The sequence below is a fragment of the Miscanthus floridulus genome, chromosome 1, assembly GCF_019320115.1.
Source record: "Miscanthus floridulus cultivar M001 chromosome 1, ASM1932011v1, whole genome shotgun sequence".
Lineage (NCBI taxonomy): Eukaryota > Viridiplantae > Streptophyta > Magnoliopsida > Poales > Poaceae > Miscanthus > Miscanthus floridulus.
Window position 1 is genome coordinate 7,842,215 of NC_089580.1, and position 24,614 is coordinate 7,866,828.

The window sequence follows — 24,614 nt, forward strand, 5'->3', positions numbered from 1 at the left end:
ACATGTGTTAGCCTATTTTCACAAACATTTTCAAAGGTGTTAGCACTCCACTAGATCCTAAATGCATATGCAATGAGTTAGAGCATCTAGTGGCACTTTGATAACCGCATTCCGATACGAGTTTCACCCCTCTTAATAGTACGGCTATCAATCCTAAATGTGATCACACTCTCTAAGTGTCTTGATCACCAAAACAAAATAGCTCATATGGTTTATACCTTTGCCTTGAGCTTTTTGTTTTTCTCTTTCTTCTTTCCAAGTCCAAGCACTTGATCATCACCATGGTATCATCATCGTCATGCTATGATCTTCATTTGCTTCATCACTTGGAGTGTGCTACCTATCTCATGATCACTTGATAAACTAGGTTAGCACTTAGGGTTTCATCAATTCACCAAAACCAAACTAGAGCTTTCACCAGGCTTCATTCTGCAGCTCCATAGTCATGGTGATGCCCCTTTGCATTTCCGCCAGCTCTTCTTGATCTTTGGCATGGGCCCAACGAAGAGTGTTGAGCTCCTTAGTAAGGTTCTCGATGTTGGCGAGGTTGCATGAAGATCCTTCATCACCTAGGGTCTTGGAACTTCCTTCACCAAGCTCATGGTTTCGCGGTGCCAACTGGTGATGAGGGACTCCGTGAGGTCCAGTGGACTTGCATGCGGTTATCTTGGTCTTTACCATAACCTGTAGAAGTTAGGGTAGGACTATAAGGATAGCTTGAGGATAATGGAGGTTAGCAAGAATGGGATTGACATTACTTACCCACCCACTATTAAGGGGAATTATTATGAAAGGTGCTCAAGCATGATGCATGAATCGATCTTACGAATCTAAGTACAAAAGATTTATATAATCATAAGTACTAGATTTTTAATACATAGGACAAACCTAAGCATATTATCCGCCACAAACTTTCAAATAAGACAAGATTGAGGCTAGATCAAAGGTAAGAAGAAAGAAATTTGAACTTTAAAATATCAAGTTTACTTTCTTTGATCCAAATCAATTTGAAGGTTTTTCCAAAGTAACCTACAATGATCTTAGATGGGAACTTCTCTGATACCAGCTGTGGCAGAACCTCCTAAGGAATCGGGCCCACGTGCACCTATCGATGTCTCAACAGACCTCTGATAGCATACACGAGTTCCCAACAACTTAACAGGTCTGCCGGGTGTCCTCGGGAAACCCGAATCATCCACGATTCTCTTTTCAAACAGGATCCCAATCATAGTCATTGTAGATTACAACAGTTTATTCAAATATATACACTAGAGTAAAAGATAGCGGAAGTCTTAAGATAACATAGTTTACAAACCAGTTGTTTTCAAACTTACAATACCATAAGTGTCATACAACCATAGTAGCGGGATAATATTACATTAACTTTATTTATCATACAAACTAGTGCCTTGTCCAAAGGCCATTCATCATTCCTCATCATCATCGACTTCAAACACTATCATGCAGCAGGGACCAAAACAAGCCTGCACATGCGACTCACCTGCAACAAGGGTTAACAAACCCTGAGTACAAAGGTACTCAACAAGACTAACCCGACGTAAAAGGGGGTGAAGGACTTTAGAGATGCAGGTGTTGGGTCAAGGTAAGGATGTAGCAAGATTCAAAAGTTCTTTGCCAAAAGCTTACTATTCTTGATTCTATTTCCAAGTTTTACCCATAAGTACTTTAGTTCATTATCTCAAACTAAGTGTTCATATCCCATATTCCAATCCTTCTCATTCCATTCCTTTTTCTCATGTTTTAGTAATTCACCAGTCCTGCATTGCTTCTGTAATGAATCGAGTCTCCATATCCACGGAGCACCGGCAATTCGAATTGATTCAAGTCCCAGCTGGGGATTCCTTATCACACGACATATGTAGAACTTAATCTTGCATATATCAACCTCGCTACCGGATCCTCCCATACTAAGCCGTCTCCACGCCACCCGAGAGCACAGCACACCTCAAATCCGGCCACATTCCAGCCACGAGGGTACACGCTACTCCCGCCATCTCTCCACTCCCAGTGCGTGGGCATTCGTCATAGTATCGGATTAGCCGAAGTAGGCTTACCGGGGTATGTGACTAGTACTACAAAGTGTCTCGTTCAGAAGATCCACAATGAGTGGCCTTTAAGCGACATAGTCGGCAACATTACCCAACATTCAAGATAAGTCACCCGACTAGTCTCTAGCTCATTCTACCTTCTTTCTTTCTTTGGCCAGTATGCCATCTTTGATTATATCAAAACTTTTACTTTGAAAGCCTACCATAAAGCATACTACGCCTTTGTAAATGAAATCATCTTCAAGGATGGTAAACAATTATCAAGGTAGGCAATGCATCAAGTAGGAAATATTTGAATAAATTAACTTAATGCAATAAGTAACATAGTTGATAAACTTTTCAAAGTAAACAAGGTAAGGGTTTAATGCATAAACCGGGGCTTGCATTCGTTGACGATCTCAGGTTCCGGATCAGTATCACGATTATCGAATCCCGTGACAACCGGTGATTCTTCCAGAACTTGTTCAACTAGAATCATTTCACTCTCGGATTCTACACGAAATGATAACATATGCTTTAACATGATAATAATGTAAACATGATGCTTTCACGGTACATGAAATGTAAAACACCCCGAAAACGATTTTCCTTCCCGGTATAGTTGCAACCCAACAAAACTAACTTGTAAACCTACCGTCAAGACCCACACATGTGACTTGACCAAATGAATCTTGAAACTCTGCTAGTCACAAAACATGACCAAAACAAGATTCAACACTAATCAAACACTTAGGGTTTGCTTTTATTTATTTTTGAATTAATTTGGAAATAAGCCCAAAAATGAACTTGTTCCAAATGACCTGAAAATTTTATGTAAGCTTCCTCATGATAAATTAGTGTACCAAAACAAATTTCATAATTTTTGGAATTATACAGTGGCCTACAAAAATCAGGGAAGTTGCATTTATTAATTAATTGACTGAATTTTTGAACATTAAAATTTTATTCAAATTTCAAGTTTAAAATTTTTAAACCATACTAGAGCATGTACAGAAGCTACACAAAAATTTTTAGAATTTTTGGAGCTATTATTATTTTCCTACAAATTCCCAAAGTTTCAGCACTATTCACAATTTCAAAAAATACAAAATCGCACTGTTCTTCTTCCTCTCTCGCACTGATAGCCAAGCCCCGCTCGTCAGTGACCCAAAGAGGACGCACGACGGCGCTGTCTGCTCCGATCGGCAAAACACGCCGGCGGCGAAGCTCCGGCGAAGCAGACCGCACCTACATGACCTACTATTTTCCCCGAACCGATCCCAGCTATCAGAAAGGCAAAAGGCGCACCGGAGATAGCTCCACGCCGGGCATGGCGGCTTGGGCACGACGGTGTACGGCGTAACCACGGCGACGTTGCAGTAGAGACTGAAGCGAAACGATCATCACGTTCAGGAGCTCACCGTGATCACGTAGGTAGACTCGGTGAAGGCGGAGACGTACTGGATCGACGGGACCACAGTGAGGTCGATGATGGCGGAGCTCCGGCCGGCTCCGAAGAAGACGACGTCGCGCGGTGGCGCTGACCGGCTAGAGGCGAGGCGAGCAGGTCGGGAATGAGCGGCAGGGCGAGGCGGAGCTTCTGGCCAACACAATTGGCCCTAGGTACTACGGCGAGGACGAATTTCGCGAGCACGGTCAGGACACCGACGGTGAGCAGTCGACGGAAAACTGAGGAACGACGACGGCGTGCTCCTATTTATAGAAAGAAAGAAGGCGTACGGTGTCGACAACACACAGGCGAGCTCGCCACGGAGGCATCGGCGTGTCATCGCGCGTGAAAGCGGCGAAGAAGGTCGGCGGCGAACAGCGGCGTGTCGCCGGTGGCAAACAGGCGATGTCGATTTTGATTTTTTGAAATATTTACAGAACTGCCACTGAGTCCATTTTTCAAATTACTCTCAAATTTTCTAAAGTTGAAAATCTCCAAAAATGAAAGTTGCTCAATTTTTCAAACTCTACAACTTTGCTTCTAGGAACATTTTCAAATTCTGCCTCCATTTTGAAATTTGAATTTGGGGTGCATTTGAGTATTTGAATCATTTCAAAATTACTCCAAATTTTATATGTAAACTTGAAAAACTTTGAATACCAAAGTTGATCCACATAAAATAATCTCCAACTTTGCTTTTTGCCTCAACCCCAAATTCCACATGGATTTTGAATTAGTAAAAAGGGGCAAAAGGACTTTTATAATTTGAATTTGAATTCAAATTTGATTTGTCTTCCTTTTACTTTAATTTTGATTTTTGACCAGTAACATGGCCCATTAGGGTTATTTGAGTCAAATGACACATGACCTCACATGATCATATGAATTTTGACCCTTATAGTCATGATCTTTATTTAGGGTTTTGAATCACATCACATGAAATAACAACATTATAAAATAAAGCTTATTTAGTAAATGCATTCAAAATTTTCTACTTTATGAATGCTTTGCAATGCACATGATGACATGTCAAGTTTTAGTGTTAGGTCAAAACACCAGAGGTGTTACATCTACTCTGTACCTACTGGCATTCAATTTACTCTTGGATTGTAGAAGGCACATTGCTGAGGCTTCTCCATGGTGTATAGGATAGAAAAGCAGGAGAATTAGGCACACTTCACAACTTCTTCTAGCAAAGAAATATTGAATTCCAAGATCCAAACCAATAAGATCAAATATGCATGACTATCTAAAAATCCACTGTAGTGAGTCTGATATATTTGAAATCAGAGCAAAAGAATAGAGGGAGAAAGAACCTAACAAGACTGTGACACCGTCGCTACAAGCGTCATTGCTCTATATGGATCAGGTTACCGAGATATCACACAGGTTTAACAACGACCATAATTGCCCCCTTAACCTGCAAAAAGAAACACTTCTTTCACAACTCTAATTCAGGGAAGGACAATATTCCATTTCATGCAGACTAACCAAAGTTTCTTGTTTTTGGAGACGTAAACTATTTGATTTCTGAACTGTGTGAACCATTGAACTCCAGACCAGATACATACAACAAAGTATGAGTCTCAGGTTTTCTCGTCATATATATCTAACTTACTGGAATTTAACAAAGGTACACATTGCTTTATTTCTGGTAGCAGATATTAGGAGTCTAATATAGATACGTCATGCACAAAAACCTAAAGATTGGAGCTCTTTTTATATTTAATACGGTAAGACTATTAAAAAATGAAGAGTGATCTATGCTTGGATCAGTAGAACGACAGTACTGTATATCGGTGATGTAATAACCAATCTAAAATATTTAGCTTAGGCGTCCACATATTTCGCCCAACATGCATAGTTTTCCAAGGTTTTCTATGTATTTTGGAATCAATAAATAGCAGCCATATCTGACCTTGCAGAGTTTGGTGTTCCATTGCGCGCAGATGCGATAAACGCGTGGTTACATATATGTTCGGGCGGTACATGATTATAGAATGACTGTGGCATAATGTAACTTCTGAGTTGACTCAATTCATATAGCGCAGGCTCCAGAACAATGTGATGATGCAAACCTGAAACATAACATGCAACAAACAGAATCACCTTGTAAAACCATTTTTGGTACTGAACAAACTGCAGTGATGCTAAGCAGGGAGCTCAATGGAGAGCCAAATACTGGCCTCTAAATGTTTACTGTGTTCCTCATAGATCATGGGCGATCATGTAGATGCTAATCATGTTAGTAGTAAAAAAAACAAAAATGATGGCAGGTTACCGCTGAAACCATGGCAACATTTAATCACGAAATTGGTAAGCATGCCTATCAGTATAATGCAAAGTAATATCGGCGTTGGAAATCCAGGTTTTCTTTTTTGTAAACCACATATTTATATATTGTATCACCTGGAATACACATTACATAGAAACTAATAAAGGAAACTAAATTTAGGTAAATCAGCGTTACTGAATGAATAGCAAGCAATGAATTAGTGGCAGTGCATGATGCCTAAGAAATAAAGGATAATGTCACATGGTAGTACAACAGAGAAAGCTGGAGCAGTGCTCGAGCAAGGGAAAATAAGAAGGCAATATCTGTGTAGCCGAATGTTGGGTACGTAGAAAATTAGCAAAACAAAAGCGCTAGCATTCATTACTGAAATACAATACTAATCGCAGCAGAATAGGCTGCACAGTTTGTGCCTAGCCCTAGGAAGGATCGAAGCCATATCTTATTTGTCCGAGCATGTAACGCACTGAATAGCTGGAACAAGGAAATCTAGAATGAGCGTATATACACAGCAGTTTAAAATATTCCATTTCTATTTAATGGGAATGGCATAATATAGTTTGCTTCATTGGTGGAGCAGTAGGTCTGTATAGAGTCTTGATGCAACTATATAAAGTAGAACTATATTGAAAAAGCAGTGGACATATTTGCTGGTTTAACAGAACGTAAAATGGGATTGTGGATGTATAATGCGATGTAAAGAAACAAAGAATTCTATAATCAGTAATATGGAGTTATCAGCAACCATGATATTTCATACTAAACAAATTACGATTATGGTTGACGAGCTGACTCTAATAAATTATCGAAAAATGATGATCTCTCTTAATCATAATTTACACACACCGTAAATGTACACATTTTTAGGCATCATCTACAGCACTGGTGGACACAGTCACAAACTGTAGCAAGAAGTATTTGAAAAGACTAAATGGATTAAATCGGATGGAGGAGAGATACCGGATAAATGGAGACGTACGCAACCTGCCCTGATCACACACATTCGACATGGTGCATTGTATAAGGAAAATCAACAACAAATGGTGGGTGTTCAGCCGAACCTGTGAGCAAATGAGTAGTAGAGTGATCAGGCCACAGCAGCTGCTCTATACGATCACACCAAGGATACAAAGAAATTGCAAATCCCTTAACTCTGCGCAATAATGCTGTGGAGCATTCAGCCGACACAAGGTGGAAAATTAACTAAAGCATGGCAGAAACAACAATCTTAGAACCCAGGTGGTAACAAAACCCTGCAAAGGTAACCTAGCAAAATGGGAAAAACTGCAATCAGGAGGGTCTTTGGAGCAGGAATATTTTGCTAAAAGCGGTTAACCTGAACCTGTAAACATTTTGATAGCACGACTGCATGAGTAGCAGCAGAGGGAGTTTAGTGCAGCAAAGTAGATTACATCATAATCATAATTATGCAGTATGAATGGGCAGGAAAACGTAAATGCATTGAATGGGGCACTGCTTGGGGCCAACTGTGTATGAACAGATCAAATTATTAAGTTTTATCGGGTTTGTTCTATCATCAGAATCAAACACATACATGATATGAAAGCCATTATTTTTGTAAGCTAAGAAATAGTTGTTGTAATAGAAAGATATGTAACCTCTGAAACATCACTGATCAATGGAAGGTATACAAAAAAAAGGTCATATTCATATCCCATAAATAGATACCAGAAAGGAACAAGGAAAAAAATGGATGAACATACCATGGTCTTGTGACTAGCCAGCTGTCAATTGCATTTATGGCAAAAACAACTTACATGGGAAAAATCAGCTTAAATGAGAGGAGCAACCTAATGTACCTTGACGAAAAGGGTGAGGAGATTAATCCAAGAAGCACCTAAAAGTAGCAGGTATTGACTGGGTTATCAAAGGGAAAAATAGTGGAGCGATTAATCCTGCTGAATCGATGAAGCCCAACCAACACAGTAATGATCCTGTGAAGAGATGCAGTTGTAAAAAATCAGTAAGATGAAATGAGCTGGGAAAACATTAGAATACAGAGACCAGATCATTTCATCTGGTCTCTTCATCTGGTCTCTATATTCGTAATGATCCGTAATGGTCGGATCACTGTATTCTAATGATCATGTGGTCACTATCAAGGTACACTTTGTCATTATCAAGGCACAGACCAAAGATCAGGAAGCATTACGGATCCGGCTCAGTACGGGCCACCCTGCCACGGGGAAAGAATATAGCTTGACAAAGTGTACCTTGATAATGACTCAACCAGCGTGAACACACAATCACTGCAAATGACATGAGCCTATAGCACGAACTCTCATCATGGATCTATATTGAGTCAAACATATTTTTTTGTTTGCATCTAATGCTGGCCAGCCAGATTAGGCGTACAAAGAAGCAGTTATTTCCTGTAAAATATAGACAGTAAGATGCAGGGATAAATTGATAAGGTGACCACTTCGCTAAAAGGCACCATAGGCAGCAAGGCATAAGCCTATATCGTTAAGCTGAACGCTTTTTAGAAGCTATTATTAGAAAGTAAAGCAAATCATGAGGCACTACATTGCTGCTGCAACTTATATACATACAAACGGCATAGCAACTAATATTAGCTTAGTGGTACTCCAAAAAAAATATAGAGGTAATTCTTGATAGTGCTACAATGTTATCTGGCGAGTTGATCTACCACTTATCTTTTCATAAAATCACATGATCCACATATGAACACACCTATGAGAGATAGAACTCAGCTATGCAGCACATGATCCACATATGAACACACAAGAAGTTCAGGCCAGCACCAGCTCTTATATGAGAAGGTGGCGCTAAAAGCACAGGCTTTGGAAACACCTCCTATTGGTGGCGGCATATAATTAAACGCACACAATAGGATCAGTCTAGGATTGAATTTAGACATGTGAAACTAACAGAGATCATTATCCATGTAAATAGGACAAGGTTCTATTTTAGGGCTGAGCAAATTCAGGGCGCGCGGGAAGGGGGTTGAGCAAAAAATCGCCTTAATCTCCTTTCCTACCTTGCCGGCCATCGGTGGAGGCCATGCAGCCGGATCTAGTGGAGACGGGGAGGACTCACGCTGGATCCGCCTGCTGGCGGCAGATCCACCGCCTCCGTTGCCTGCGTGAGCTGGACGCCGTGCTCCAGCTTCAGATCCGCCGTCGGGATGGGCCCCGTGGGCGGCCGCTCCAGATCCACTGCCGAGGTTGCTGACGTGACCTCTCTGTCGTCATCCACGGCCAGCACGGAGGTTCCTCCGCCGCCAGAGCCCTCCGGCGCGTCAAGGCCTCCGCTGGCTGGCCGCGCGGCCGTGGGGACGACCGGCGACGGAGGGGCGAAACCCTAGGCCGCGCGACCCGCTGCCTTGCGTCGCGACGAGGAAGTGGTGTGGGGGCGGTGGTGGTGGAGGAGGAGGGAGGCCACTGCCGCGCGGAGGCCCGGCAACCGCCGATGCCGTCCCGCGCCGTCGCCTGAGCCGCGCCGCGCGTGGGGAGCGGCGAGCGTCTGCGAGAGGTGAAGGGAGACAGGGTTCGATTTCTTTCTTCTGACGGTACGCCGGAAGGTTTCGAGAGGCAGCGGACGCGGTGGTAGCAGATATTCCAAGGAGGGAGCTGTAGACGCCGGTGGGAGCAACTAGGGCCGTGGATCGAAGCATCCAACTACTGAAGTAATCTGGGTGACGTGGACGGCCTGAGGAGCGGCCAAACCCCCCTGCTTTGATAAGAAGAAATTCCACAACTACACAGGGGCTGTGTTGTGTGCCAAGGACTGCTGCGACCACCTCGACTGCCATGATGGTCCGTTCCGCGTGGTCTTTGTAGAGACCAACCTTCTCCGCCCTATATTCGCCTGTGCGACCAGTTACTCATCACTAACTGGTGCGTGGAGCGCTCCCACCCCCAGTCATATCACTTGCAACTCCAGCTACTACAGCTACAAAGGCGATCGCAAACCTAGTCTTCTTATTGGAGATGTCATATACTTCCCCTTTGAACATACCACAAGCATCCTCAAGTATGACCTGCGTACACATTGGCTATCCGAGATCAACATGCCACGTCCACGAGCTATGTCTAATAAGCTAGTTCTCATGAAGGCAGAGGATGGAGGGCTGGGACTTGTCACCCTGTCTGACAATTGCATCCATGTGTGGTCACGACAAGATGTTACTAATGACATCGATGGGTGGGTGAAACACAAGGTTATAAAGCTTCGGACGTTGCTCCCAAGACGTGTGTCGTCATGCAAGTCAGATCAAGTGGTTGGCTTCGCCGATGGCACAAACACTGTTTTCGTTAACATATCTACTACAATCTTCATGCTCGACCTCTAGTCAAAGAAAGTGAGAAAGGTTGGCGAAAGAGAGGGCAACCGGTCCGACCTCATCTTACCTTACATGAGCTTCTACACTCCAAGGTATAGTAGTTTTGTGGCTTTCTTTACTATATACTCATTTTACAATTTTTATGTTATAGTTATGCCCAAAAGTTCATTTACTTCATCAAGTGGTGATAAACTGGAGCAATAGGATGTGAACAATACAAGATCGTGATCAAATATGTAGCAAATTACTGTCACATATCCGTAACCCTTAAAGCCTTTGCAATACAACATAATATATATATATATATATATATATATATATATATATATATATATATATATATATATATATCGTGATCAAATATGTAGCAAATTACTGTCACATATCCGTAACCAGGCCCGTCCCATGGGGGAGGGCAGGCAGTGCGACGCCCGGGGGCCCATGGCACTAGGGGCCCATGAGTATATGTATATGTAGTACATGTATTTGGCTCCATACGGTCACGTCCAGTTCAGTCTGTGGCTCTGCGCAGCAACCCTTTCCTATTCGCGACTCCGCGTCAAAGCATGCGTGTTGTTGTGCCGCGGCGGCTGTTCCGGCGTTCTCAAATCCTGAAATCCCGATTTCCGTAATCTGAAATCCCGTGATCCCAGCAGGCGCCCACTAACCCAGCTGCGCTGCAGTCCCTTCATCCCTGTCCCCGACTCTCTGCGGTAAGTGATTATGATTTCAGTTCATCAGTATTTATTATTTATTCAATCTGAAAACTTCAGTTTTTTTTACCTTGCAATCCAATACATACAGGCATCAAGCGATAGTGCAGCGAATTGTTGATCTATTAGTTTAATTATTTAATTCATCAAGGAACTTATGGACATGCCACAGGCAGCAGGTTGCCCATAATTTGTTTTAAATTTTAAGTCATTTCATGTTACTGTGATTTCACCATTCTTTAAACTTCTTTGATGTATTGTCGTTTTTTAACGAACTATATTTTGCGAGTTAACTCTTATTACCAGTAGTACTATATAGTTTAATCTCGTGATATTAAAATATTAGATTACCGGGACTTCATTGTCTTGTTGTTGGGACGGCCCTGTCCGTAACCCTTAAAACCTTTGCAATACAACATAATATATATATATATATATATATATATATATATATATATATATATATATATATATATATATATATATATATATATATATATATATATATATATATATCGTGATCAAATATGTAGCAAATTACTGTCACATATCCGTAACCCTTAAAGCCTTTGCAATACAACATAATTTATATATATATATATATATATATATATATATATATATATATATATATATATATATATATATATATATATATATATATATATATATATATATATATATTTGAGCCGTGGCTTGGGAATAATCTTTTAGGAATTTAAGGCCAATATCAAATATTCGCAAACATCAAACTACTGGATTGTATCTTTTCAGATCTTGATAAGGGCAAACTGTCACTACCATGAAGATGCAATGATCCATCCATGAACATGATCCTGCTACTGTTCGACGGATGAGTAAAAAAATAGGTTCTCATGCCCAATAAGTTTGTTCAATTCTGAGCTGTGTAGTTCAAGGAAAGAAAGAGTTCATAATATTTCATCTTTTTTATTACAATTCAGCTGTGCAATTGTCGTGACCAATAGTATATCTATTCGCGCTATCTCCTCTTTCTTGCTCGTTTGGGATTTGATCTATAAGCTCAACAGAAAACCCGTTCGTCAGTCATACAACTTGGCAGCGAGTGGTGTCATAGTCATGATGCTGATTGACTGGGGAAAAAAAGAAGAAACATTTTCAGTTTTCTGCAGGATGCACTCATAATACGGGCTGGAGTATGACTGTATCTGCATCCTACAGAGCTGTGCAAATACATAGAACAGAGAACATTTTCTGAACCTGAAACACTGCTTTTTTATGGAAGTACACATGCCAATTTGCTAGCTAAGTCTTATTAGTGATCATTTGCCTGCTGCAGACATTGCTGGATATATATATATTCTGTAGCTGGCTACAAAATAACTTATTTTGTAGCCACTTTGAGTTACGATAATTACTATGTTAATTTACGAGATTATAGTAACTCCTTACTAAGTGGTTTACTATAACGTTATGGTAAATATCCCCATGTGTTATAGTAACCCAACTATCGTAAATATGTATTGATATTATCGTAAATTAGTATATAAAATTATCGTAAATGAAGGTGGCTACAGAATAACTTATTTTATAGCTAGCTACTGAATATACTCTCCATATATATATATATATATATATAACAAGTCTTAGTTTCTGCAGTAGGCGATGAGGTTTAATTTCGTGTCAAATGGCTATGTTTTTCTTTTCCTTTTGTGAGTTTTTCAGTTTTCAGCACGTGAACAAGTCTGCTCAGGCCTCAAGCCTCAATCTTTTTATTATACTAGGTAGCGTGTTCGTGCGTTGCTACGGAACAACTAAACTTTTACTACTGAAAACACATAGATCGCATGATAAAATAACAATACTGTGAAATTGAATACCGACATTAAAGCACACATTTTCTAGAAGAGACGGATATCAAGAGTCAGGATTTGTATAACTTGGCTTATTTTAAATAATTAGAAGAACAACAAGTAAGACAATATAATATAGCATGATAATAATTATAAAAATGCGCTTACACAGAAGCGCAGGTCCAGGTGATGCTTCGTAATATTTTTGGATTAACATTTTTAAAAATGTAATATTTTTAGGGTAAAATGAGAAAAGACCAAACTACGTATAACCCACAATCACATGTACTCTAACCAAACCTCCAAAATTATCCTCAGCACTTCAGCAGCAGCCACCAGTGAGTAAGGATGAAAACGGACAGGATGAATCCCGTTCCGTCCATAATCGTATTCCGTTTTTTCGTCCATTTTTGTTTTTTCGGAAAAATACGGAAACGGAACCGAAAACGTTACGGGGTGCACCGGGACCAGGACCGAAAATGGTTGAGCATTTGTCTGTCCGTATTGCCGGTATCCCGTTTTCGACCCAGATATACCGTTTTCATCCCGTTTTTGTTTCTATCCGGGATAGGCCTGCTCAGCTTAGACTCAGTCCATCTAGGCCCATTGGCCCAAGACACAAACTCTAACACCTCGCACGCCTGCACCCCGCACATGCGTCGGCGCGAGTCGGGCTCCTCCTCTCGGCCCTCGCGGCGCGGCGATGCGGCCTCCTCCGTCCGCCGTCCTTCTCCTCTTCCTCCAATCTACGTGGTCGATGCCGCTGCTTTAGCGTGGCCACTGCGGTAAGGATGAAAATGGATGGAAACGACCAGAAAATAGCTCTAGTGTTTCCGTTTTCATATTTTTTAACGGAAATGGGAGCCGCTACAGCCGGGAACAAAAACAGTAGCAAAGATAAACAGTATGCAGGTAAATATGATTGAAAAATAGACGGTAAGTGAGAACTTAAGCCGGAAGTACATGCCACGTATGACAAATCAAATACATAAACGAAAGTGTATAGACAAATAGATAATACACCTGACAAGTGAGTCACTGCCAGCGACAAGTTACCAGCGCATAGGACCAAGCAAGTAAAAAACAATTTCCTCACAAGAAAAGAAAATAAAAAAATCAGGGAAAAAAAATGACGGAGTCTCCAGAAGCTCCGTGGCCAGTCGTTCACGGAAACCTTTTCTCCCTTCCGCACAGCTCCCGTCCGCTCGTTCCCCGTCGCCGCCGCCACTCACCTCTGCGATCCCACTCCTTCCTGTTCCCCTCCCCATCCGCTCGCGCACCACTGTACAGCTGCAAGCCCGATCCTTCCTGGGTGCTGCGATGCAGTCGGCAAGGGGGCGCTCGATCCGGGCAGTGAGGGGACACGGGAGTAGAGTCCACTCCCAAACGCGCAGTGGTGCTCTCGATATAGTCCTCTCTTCTTCCACTCCGCTCTTCCCCAGTAGCACGGACGCACGTGTGCTCATCGGATTCGGTCGTGTGCCGGCGAGAACTGGGCCGCTGCAGCACGGTCCGGCAGACGCTGCCAACGCCGCAAGTCCCGTTCTTGTCGCTGCGGGAGCTGCATTGGCGCCCCACGCGCCCGTTCAGGCGTTCCTTGGGAGGTTGCGGTGGGAGAGGAGCTCGTGTCTGGAATCCGCCAGATCCGAGCTCGCCGGCGGCGGCAACAGCGGTGGGGGCCGCCATGGTGGCCGATGCGCCGCTTGACTTTGCGCTCTTGCAGGTCTCCCCTCGACGGGGACTCCCCCATCGTTGACTTCCCCGAGGTCTTCTCCCCGCCGGCTCCTCCGCGCGCACCGCTCCCGCTACCCCTCCTATCACTACCCGTCCCAGTCTCCAATGCCGACTCCACCTCCGGCGCGGACCCCAGCCCCGACTCCGCCTCCGGCGCGGACCCCAGCCTCAACAGCGCCTCCGCACCCGTCCCCGCTGAGCGGGCGGTTGCGGCCGGTGGACGAGTTCCTTATGCGGCTCGCGGCTCGGGTTGCTTCTGCGGCCGGACTGGCTCTGCGCTGCGGGGATTCCCGGGTTCGACTGCGGGGATTCCCGGGTTCGACGGCATCGGTGGTGCGGACTGCGGAGGCGCAGGCCAGGCGGTGCTTCAAGCAGTTCCTCTTCGGCTCTTCGCCGACATGAACTCCTGCGGGGCCAGGGTGCTGCCGGAGGGCGTCGGGGGACATACATGCTGAGTTCCTTGATGGCCCCTTGGTGCTTCAGGTTTGACATTGCAGAATCCAGGCCTTGTTTAGATTCCAAGTTTTTTCACTCTCTCTCCGTCACATCAAATCTTTGGACACATGCATGGAGTATTAAATGTAGATAAAAAAAATAACTAATTATACAGTTTGATTGTAAATTACGAGACGAATCTTTTGAGCCTAGTTAGACCATGATTGGACAATAATTGCCAAATACAAACGAAAGTGCTACCGTGTTAAATACTGATTCCTAACACTCATCTAAACAAGGCCCCAATTTGGGAAATAGGTCGCTGTACTTTACCCTGCTGAGCTATTTGCAGTTGAGATCCATACTGTTTCTATGCTCCTATTGTGATTTAACTAATTATTAAATTCATGTTAAGATTGTTGATACTTCTGATTGGTGATGAGAATGTCTTGATCGAGAAAATAAGATGTATTTTCAATATTCAACTTCTTGCTATTATATTGCTTCTCATTGGTGATTAAAATGGTGAATCAACTTTACATGCTTAAATCATCTTCAAATTTATGATGAAACCCAAAGCACTGCTCGCTGGCAGTTCTCTGTACATTCCACTCGGTTCATCACCCTATCCATGAACCAAGAATTTCCAGTTTCCATTATCAAACGGAAATAAAGAAGTTCAAGCAAGTAGTTAGAAAGAAAACAGAGATAAAGGCCTATATCTGTAACAAAAGGCTACCACCTGACACAACGCTATACAAAGCAACTGATACAGGACACGAGCATAATTGAAATTCAAAGTCAAGTTCTAACAGACTGTCTACTAAGACACCAACTATCAAGCTGCCACATCCGGCAAAGACTCTGATAGTATTCTAGCAGTTTACAACCTTGGTTTTTTTTGATACAGCAATATGTGTTCCACTGTCTGGGACACGTTGTGTAATTTTTTTGTCTTTCCAAAGATTGCTCCACTTTTGGTTTTCTTTTGCCTTGTTATTACAATACACATAGTTATTATTAACCCAAAAGCAATGCAAAGTACAAGCCAAAATATGTCCCAACACTAACATACTGTTCATTTTATATACTGAACAGATCTGGTTTATGGGTGACCTCTCTCATAATGTCGTCGGAGTTCGATAATGTAAGTATCTTGCAGTAGTTGTAGTTTCGCAGGCCCTTAATTATGTTAATGAGGATGGACATTTTGAAGATAATTTCTGAGCTAATGTTTGGTCTTAATTGTCAAGCACATGGAAACTTAGTCCTTCTATGCATTTTTAATTCTCAAGTACATTCTACTTCAGCTGCTAGTAGAACTGTTAGTATGATCGCATAGCATTGATGCAGTTTAGTACCAGTGTGCCAACTGTTTCTCAGGTGAAAGTGCATACCACTTATGTATATGTTAGAACAACAATTTTACATATCTGAATCTAAATGTGTAAACAGTTCATGGTTTCAGTAAATCCAATTATTGTTTTAAAAATGATAGAATTTTTCATAGCAGATGTGCATTTCACTCAATCAAATTTTCATAGGCCTGATCTACTGGAGATTGCCGCTTTTTATACCACTTCTGTATATATTAGAACAACAATTTTACATATCTAAATCTAAATGTGTAAACGGTTCATGGTTTCAGTAAATCCAATTATTGTTATAAAATGTTAGAATATTTCATAACAGATGTGCATTTCACTCAATCAATTTTTCATAGGCCTGATCTACTGTAGATAGTTAAGATCAATGCACTGGAAATAGTTTAGATCCATGCACTGAAAATAGTGATCCAAATAGCAAAATAGGAGAGAACATGGAAGGTATTGTCGGTTCATGAACAGTAGGCCAATCAGCAGCAACTGGAATGGGCGGCGGGTGTTCGCGATGGTCAAAAGCAACTACAATTCTTTTCAGCTGGCCTATCAGTAGACTTAATAAATAGCAGATCACAAGAATCATTATAACTTTATAATGATATTCTCGGATAATCACACAAGAATTCTCAGATAATGGCACAAAGGATCAGAAGTCCTGCATATCCTTTAATTTCTTTTTCGAAATCTCAGATTCTTCAATTTCTGAATATGGTCTATAACCTAGCGGATCACAAGTCAAATTCTGACCATGGTCTCTAACGTCAGAAATTACTAAAGAAGCCGATGTTGGTGGCACAAAATTACAGAGTGCCCAAAATGTAGCTAGAAAGTTCTTCCAAGCCAACTTGTAAAAAATTACAACACTAACATACTTGAAAATGTACTTACTGCAGCTGAAGAAACAGATTATACAGCTTCCAATCTAAACCTCATCATGATAGCAAGGCAAGTGACAGGTTTAGAGAAGGTTTCATACAAAATTTTATAGTGTTGTTCTTCTATTTGCTGTCTGTTCAAGAAGTCTGTGCAACTCGTACATCCATTTGTGTTATTGGACATGGGGAAGACCTTATGAAAAGCAGTGACAGCAGAATATATTTTGCATTTATAAATCACCAAAGTATAGAGTGACTAAACCACAGGCCAAAGGCTAGGCCGCAAGTATGAACCAGTATTTTGGATTGAGGGCTGTTCCGTCAATTTCCTATTAAGACATTGTTAGCTCGAAATTTGATACCTCTGAATTCTATTGACCGGAATTGTTGTTCAAGGATTGAAACTTTAGGTAGCAACGCTCATTTTGTTCCTTAGAGCATACTTCCTATGAAAATCAGAATAGTTCACCTGAACCTGGAACACTTCAGCAGCTCTTGATGATGTCAACTTAGAATGAATTTCGAAGCGTGTCTCCACTGAAATCAGTTCAAATCAAAATCTTTCATTTCTTGCGGATGGGCAAGATAAGTGGCTTCAGTTTTTCATCCCAAATTGATAGTTCATATTCAGTAACTGGACTGCGTATACATACCTGAAAATTATCCGTGTAGACGGGGAATAGTGATGCTTAAATTGCCAAACTGTGACAAGAGTTCAGGTTCAATTCTCACAGGCGAAGCTATCTGTTCTTCTTCTCCTTACCAAAAAGCTTTACAACTCTCTGCATAAAAAACGGAAAGTAAGCCATCGGTTAATGTGGGTGCATAAACAATTATTATGTCCATTCCATACACATATAATCCTGTTCGCTTCTCTTATAATCTGTCTTTTTCAGCTTGTTTTTTCAGCCGGAACAGTGTTTTTCTCTCACAACAAATCAGTCAGAACAGTGTTTCGGCTTTTTTTTTTCAGCGAAACGAACGGGGCAATCCAAAGAAATCAAGCTGATCTGAAGCAAAATGTTGTCAAAGGCTGCACCAACACAACGATTAGAGCATGACATAATTTACACAAACTTGCACCATCTGTACAATTGGTAACCGGTGATTATGTTAAGTATGAACAGCGCTTTAACAACATGGAAGCTATTGTCGGTTCATGAACAGTAGGCCAATCAGCAGCAACTGGAATGGGCGGCGGGCGTTCGCGATGGGCTGTGATGCTTGATCGGGCAGGTATTTGTAGGTCCACCTCGGCGACGTCGGCTCCGTCTTTGGGTCGGCGACGTCGGCTGCTGGGAAGGACGGCAGGCACGTCAGCTGCGGGGGCTCCAGTTCCAGGTCTAGGGCTGCCTGCATCCCCACAAATTAGGAACAGCGGATGGCTTACCGGTGACGTGCGACGGGCTAGGGCGGGCACGGCGCTGCGGGGAGGAGGAGGCTAGGCGAGGGTCGTGAGGGCAGCAGATTACGTGCAAGAGGGAGAATGGTCGTCGTGGATCTCGACTAACCTGCCGCGGTGATGAGCGATGACGAGCGGCGTCTTCCCGTCTTCGTTGGGCTCTGACTGCCGCCCGAGATGGCGATGACTGCCGCCCGAGATGGCGGTGAGCGAGGATCAGGGATGCCGGGGACGAGCCTTCGCCGGTGTCGGACCCCAGCCGGAGGCTGCTGCTCACGATCTCTCTGCCTCCAACCTCGCACGCCGCCTGGGGCCCGGCGATCGCCGTGCCGCTGGTGGAGGCACAGGCACGGGCTGCGGCCCTGGTGGATGCGAACGACTACCGCAAGTACCGCGGCATGCGGCAGCGGCCGTGGGGTAAGTTCACGGCGGAGATCTGCGACCCCAAGAAGCACGGCTCCCGCGTGTGGCTCGGCACCTACGACACCGCTCAACTTCCCCAACGAGATGGGCTCCCGCGGCGGCGGCATCGACTTCCGGAAGCTGCCGCACGATGCTGACGCCGAGCGAGCAAGCAACCAGTCCTTCAAGGCCGAGGCGTTCGGATCGCCGGCGTCGTCGGTGACGTCGTTGTCCCCCACGACAACGACGATGACTGCCGCCCGAGATCGATGGCGAGGTTTCTTTTTGCGTGCGCGATGACTGCCGCACAAGGTTTCCTTTTGCGTGCGCGAGCGATGGTGGCGTTTGCGCCAGGGGGGGTTTCTTTTTTCACCGATCGCACGATGCGGGGCATAGCGATGTAAATTTTAGTTTTAAATTTTACATCAGGAATCCTATACTATTTCTAAATTATCCTAACCACTTTTATATATTCTTTACCTCTTGTACATTTGCATCAGGAATCCTTTCTTATTCTTTATTTTTTTCCCACCCTTCCACCTACCAGCGCATCGCAGGATCGCACGGGGAGAGGCAGAGCGATAACCCAAAAATTGTCGCACCATTCAGTTGTCTTTGTTTTGTTTTTTTAATTGTACAGGAGATGACTCAGTTTTAGTAAACTAGGGCATGGTTGAGCTAGGCTACCTAGGCATAATATATATATATATATATATATATATATATATATATATATATATATATATATATATATATATATATATATATATATATATATATATATATATACTACCCGTAGCTGGCTACAAAATAACTTATTCTGTAGCCACTTTGAGTTATGATAATTACTATGTTAATTTATAAGATTATAGTAACTCCTTACTAAGTGGTTTACTACAATGTTATGGTAAATATTCCCATGTATTATAGTAATCCAACTATCGTAAATATGTATTGACATTATCGTAAATTATTATATGAAATTATCGTAAATGGAGGTGGCTATAGAATAACTTATTTTGTAGCTGACTACTGAATATACTCTCCATATATATATATACTCTCCATATATATATATATATATATATATATATATATATATATATATATATATATATATATATATATATATATATATATATATATAGAACTACTATCCTGTAGCTGGCTACAAAATAACTTATTATGTAGTCACTTTGAGTTACGATAATTACTATGTTAATTTACGAGATTATAATAATTCATTATTAAGTGGTTTACTATAACGTTATAGTAAATATCCCCATGTGTTATAGTAACCCGACTATCGTAAATATGTATTGACATTATCGTAAATTAGTATATAAAATTATCGTAAATGGAGGTGGCTACAGAATAACTTATTTTATAGCTGGCTACTGAATATACTCTCCCTAGAATTACTACCCTGTAGCTGGCTACAAAATAACTTATTCTGTAGCCACTTTGAGTTACGGTAATTGCTATGTTAATTTACGAGATTATAGTAATTTCTTACTAAGTGGTTTACTATAACATTATGGTAAATATCCCCATGTGTTATAGTAACCCAACTATGGTAAATATGTATTGACATTATCGTAAATTAGTATATAAATTATCGTAAATGGAGTTGGCTACAGAATAACTTATTTTATAGCTGGCTACTGAATATACTCTCCCTATATATATATTATACACACATAAAATAACTTATTCTGTAGCCACTTTGAGTTACGATAATTACCATGTTAATTTATGATATTATAGTAATTCCTTACTAAGTGGTTTACTATAACGTTACGGTAAATATCTCCATGTGTTATAGTAACCCAACTATCGTAAATATGTATTGACATTATCGTAAATTAGTATATAAAATTATCGTAAATGGAGGTGGCTACAGAATAACTTATTTTGTAGCTGGTCCTGAGGGCTCTCTGCCTTCTTTAGGGAAAAAACCATGGATCGTATCTGGCCAAGACTTGAATATGGGCTAGGATGCCCACAACGCTTGTGCGCCTGGGTGCTGGTCGCTAGCGGACCCATCCCTTTCTACTTCCTTACCTTGAAGGTGCCTAAGCGGTTGTCGAACCCGTCGATGGGCCAACCTTTGAGCCCCTAGGCCCAGACGGGCCGTAGAGGTGTTTTTAGATCCATATTTCTCGCACTTGTGACGAGTCATGACCCGTCCGGAGAGGCGAAATGTCTGTTGAGTTTTTCGAGGGAACGGATAGGAATTTGTTCAACCGGTTGAAGATCCTGGGCTTGAGGCCCTGCAGAAGCATGCCGTTTGCGCGCTCGACCTGCCCGTTTGTTCGGGGGTGCGCGACGGCGGCCCAATCGATCCGGATGTATTGTTCATCGCAGAATCGAATAAATTTCCTACCGGTGAACTATGTGTCGTTGTCCGTGACGATGGAGTTTGGTACTCCGAAGTGATGGATGATGTCGAGGAAGAACACACAGCTTGCTCGGACTTGATTGCGGAGATCGGCCGAGCTTCGATCCATTTCGTGAACTTGTCTACGGTGACAAGCAAGTGGGTGTAGCCCCCGGGCGCCTTTTTGAGAGGCCCAACTAGATCGAGCCCCCAGACCATAAAGGGCCATGTGATGGGGATCATCTGGAGTGCCTGGGCCGGGAGGTGAGTCTGTCGGGCGTAGTACTAGCACCCTTCACAGGTGTGTACGATTTGCTCGGCGTCGGCTACTGTAGTGGGCCAGTAGAAGCCCTGTCGGAATGCGTTCCCAACCAAGGTTCTAGGCGCGACGTGGTGACCGCAGACCCCACCGTGGATATCGCCTAGCAGAAGCTTCCCCTATTCGACGGGGATACAGAGCTGCAGGATTCCGGTGTGGCTCCGTTTGTAGAGTTCGCCCTCTACAAGAACGAAGGATTTAGCGCGACGTGCGAGCCATCGAGCCTCCGTCTTGTCCGTCGGCAGTGTGCCGTGGAGGAGGTAGTCGAGGTAGAGTGTTCTCCAGTCATCCAGAGGGTCAGGCTCTATCGCTGGATCCTCTTCAAGCTCCATGACATCGGGGCTGGGCAGGGCCATTGGTTGGTCAGCCCCCGAGGCTGGATCAGATGGGCCATCGTTGGCCTGCTCTGACCCTTCGTAGCGCACCGAGGGTTTGTGTTGGTCGCTGGCGAAGATGCCCGTTGGCACCGGTTCTTGCTCGGACACCGCCTTTGCAAGTGCGTCGGCTGCCTCGTTGAGACGCCTAGGGATGTGATTGAGTTCGAGGCCGTCGAACTTGTCCTCCAGCCATCGGACTTCCTAGCAGTACGTGGCCATCTTGGCATCGTGGCAGCTTGACTCCTTCATGACTTGGTTGACGATCAGCTGGGAGTCGCCTCGAACATCGAGGCATCGGATGCCCAATTCGATGGCGATTCGTAGGCCGTTGATGAGCGCTTCATACTCGACCACATTATTTGATGAGGGGAAATGGAGACGAATCATGTACCTCATGCGGACCCTGAGGGGTGATACGAAGGCTAGCCCCACGCCGGCGCCCTTCTTCATCAGTGACCCATCGAAGTACATCGTCCAGTACTCTTGATCGACGATCGCCGGTGGTGTCTGGACCTCGGTCCATTCGGCGATGAAGTCAGCTAATACCTGGGATTTGATCACCATTCGGGAGGCATATGTGATGCCTTGATCTATCAGCTCGAGTGCCTACTTCGTGGTTCTTCCCGTGGCGTCCTGGCTCTAGATGACCTCGCTGAGGGGGAACGACGTCACAACCATCACGGGATGTGACTCGAAGTAGTGGCGCAGCTTCCTCTTGGTGATGAAGACGGTGTAGAGGAGCTTCTGGATTTGGGAGTAGCGGGTTTTGGAGTCGGATAGCACCTTGCTAATGAAGTACATAGGGCGCTGCACCTTGAGGGCGTGCCCCTCTTCCTCCCGCTCTACTACCAGGATGGCGCTGACCACTTGCATGGTGGCCGCTATGTATAGCAGGAGGGATTCTCCGTCGCTTGGAGGAACTAGGATCGGAGGTTTTGTCAGAAGTAGTTTGACCATGTCAAGCGCCTCCTGGGCCTCGGATGCCCACTCGAAGCGGTCGGCTTTCTTCAGGAGCCGATAAAGGGGGAGTCCTCGTTCGTCGAGGTGTGAGATGAATCGGCTGAGGGCGGCGAGGCACCCTGTGATTCGCTGAACCCCCATTATGTTCTGAATTGGGCCCATCCTTGCGATGGCTGAGATTTTCTCCGGGTTGGCCTCGATGCCATGCTCGGAGATGATGAAGCCGAGCAGTATGCCCCTCGGCACCCCGAAAACACATTTCTCGGGATTGAGTTTGATGCCATTTGCCCAGAGTTCGCAAAGGTTTGCTCAAGATCTGCGATGAGGTGGTCGGCCCGTTTGGACTTAACTACGATGTCGTCGACGTAGGCCTCAACGGTCCACCCGATGAGGTCCCTGAAGCACCTGAGCATACAACGCTGGTACGTAGCCCTAGCGTTCTTCATACCGAACGGTATTGAGACATAGCAGAACGATCCAAAGGGGGTGATAAAAGATGTCGCGAGCTGGTCGAACTCTTTCATCGCGATTTGATGGTAGCCGGAGTACGCATCAAGGAAGCAGAGGGTTTCGCACCCCGAGGTAGAGTCGACTATTTGGTCTATGCGTGGTAAAGGAAATGGATCCTTTGGGCATGCTTTGTTGAGACCCGTATAGTTAACACACGTCCTCCATTTCCCGATCTTTTTTCGTACAAGAACGGGATTAGCTAACCACTCCGGGTGGTGTACTTCCCTGATGAATCCGGTGGCCGACAGTTTTGCTATCTCCTCACTGATGGCCCTGTGCTTTTCCTCATCGAAGCGACGTAGGCGTTGCTTCACCGGCTTGGAGCCTGGGTGGATTTTCAAGGTATGCTCGGTGACTTCCCTCGGAATGCCCGGCATGTCCGAGGGCTTCCACGCAAAGATGTCTTTGTTGCCACGGAGGAAGTCGATGAGCGCGCTTTCCTATTCGGAGGAAAGCGCGGTGCCAATGCGTACCGTTTTACCCTCGGAGCTGCTAGGATCTATGAGGACTTCCTTGGAGCCCTCTGTTGCTTTGAACGACCCAGCTGATTTCTTCGCGTCGGGCGCTTCCTCGGAGACCTCCTTCTTGAGGGCGGCGAGCTCCCCGAAGGCGACGATTGCCGTGGCATGGCCACAGCACTCGACCTCATACTCGTAGGCGCGCTGGAAGGAGGTGCCGACGGTGATGACCCCGTGGGGGCCCGGCATCTTTAGCTTGAGGTACGTATAGTTGGGGACGGCCATGAACTTCGCGTAGCATGGACGTCCTAGGATGTCGTGGAAGGTTCCGGGGAACCCGACTACCTCAAAGGTGAGGGTCTCAGTCCTATAATTGAACTGATCCCCAAAGGTAACAGGCAGATCAATCTGTCCGAGCGGCATGGCCTGCTTCCCGGGCACGACGCCGTGGAAGGGTGCTCGGATTGGGTGGAGGTGCGTCCGGTTGACGCCCATCACATCGAGCGTCTTTGCGTACATGATGTTGAGGCCGCTGCCTCCGTCCATCAGTACTTTGGTGAGGCATTTTGGGCCGACGATCGGGTCGACCACAAGCGGATATCTTCCCAGGGGTGGGATGCATCCGGATGGTCGGTCCGATCAAAGGTTATGGCGGACTCTGACCATCGGAGGAAGGGAGGTGTGGCCGATTGGGCTGTGTAGACTTGGCGGCGTGCA

At 44.1% G+C, this 24,614-nt stretch overlaps 2 protein-coding genes and 1 pseudogene across 2 annotated transcripts; 2 read left to right on the forward strand and 1 right to left on the reverse strand.

The window, feature by feature from the left end:
• Positions 1–10,306, forward strand: part of LOC136451696 (uncharacterized) — a 35,462-nt pseudogene extending 25,156 nt beyond the window's left edge.
• An 8,312-nt stretch (positions 10,307–18,618) lies between these two features.
• On the forward strand, positions 18,619–19,051 carry LOC136451707 (ethylene-responsive transcription factor 1A-like). The gene is made up of 2 exons (XM_066452395.1): positions 18,619–18,644; positions 18,712–19,051. Exons 1-2 carry the CDS (start codon positions 18,619–18,621, stop codon positions 19,049–19,051), a joined length of 366 nt encoding a protein of 121 aa, XP_066308492.1.
• Positions 19,052–22,608: 3,557 nt separating this feature from the next.
• Positions 22,609–24,443, reverse strand: LOC136451717 (uncharacterized). The gene is made up of 3 exons (XM_066452400.1): positions 24,243–24,443; positions 23,913–24,101; positions 22,609–22,713 (listed from the first exon to the last, which is right to left on the reverse strand). The coding sequence occupies exons 1-3, from the start codon at positions 24,441–24,443 to the stop codon at positions 22,609–22,611; spliced, it is 495 nt and encodes a 164-aa protein (XP_066308497.1).
• Between the last annotated feature and the right edge of the window lie 171 nt (positions 24,444–24,614).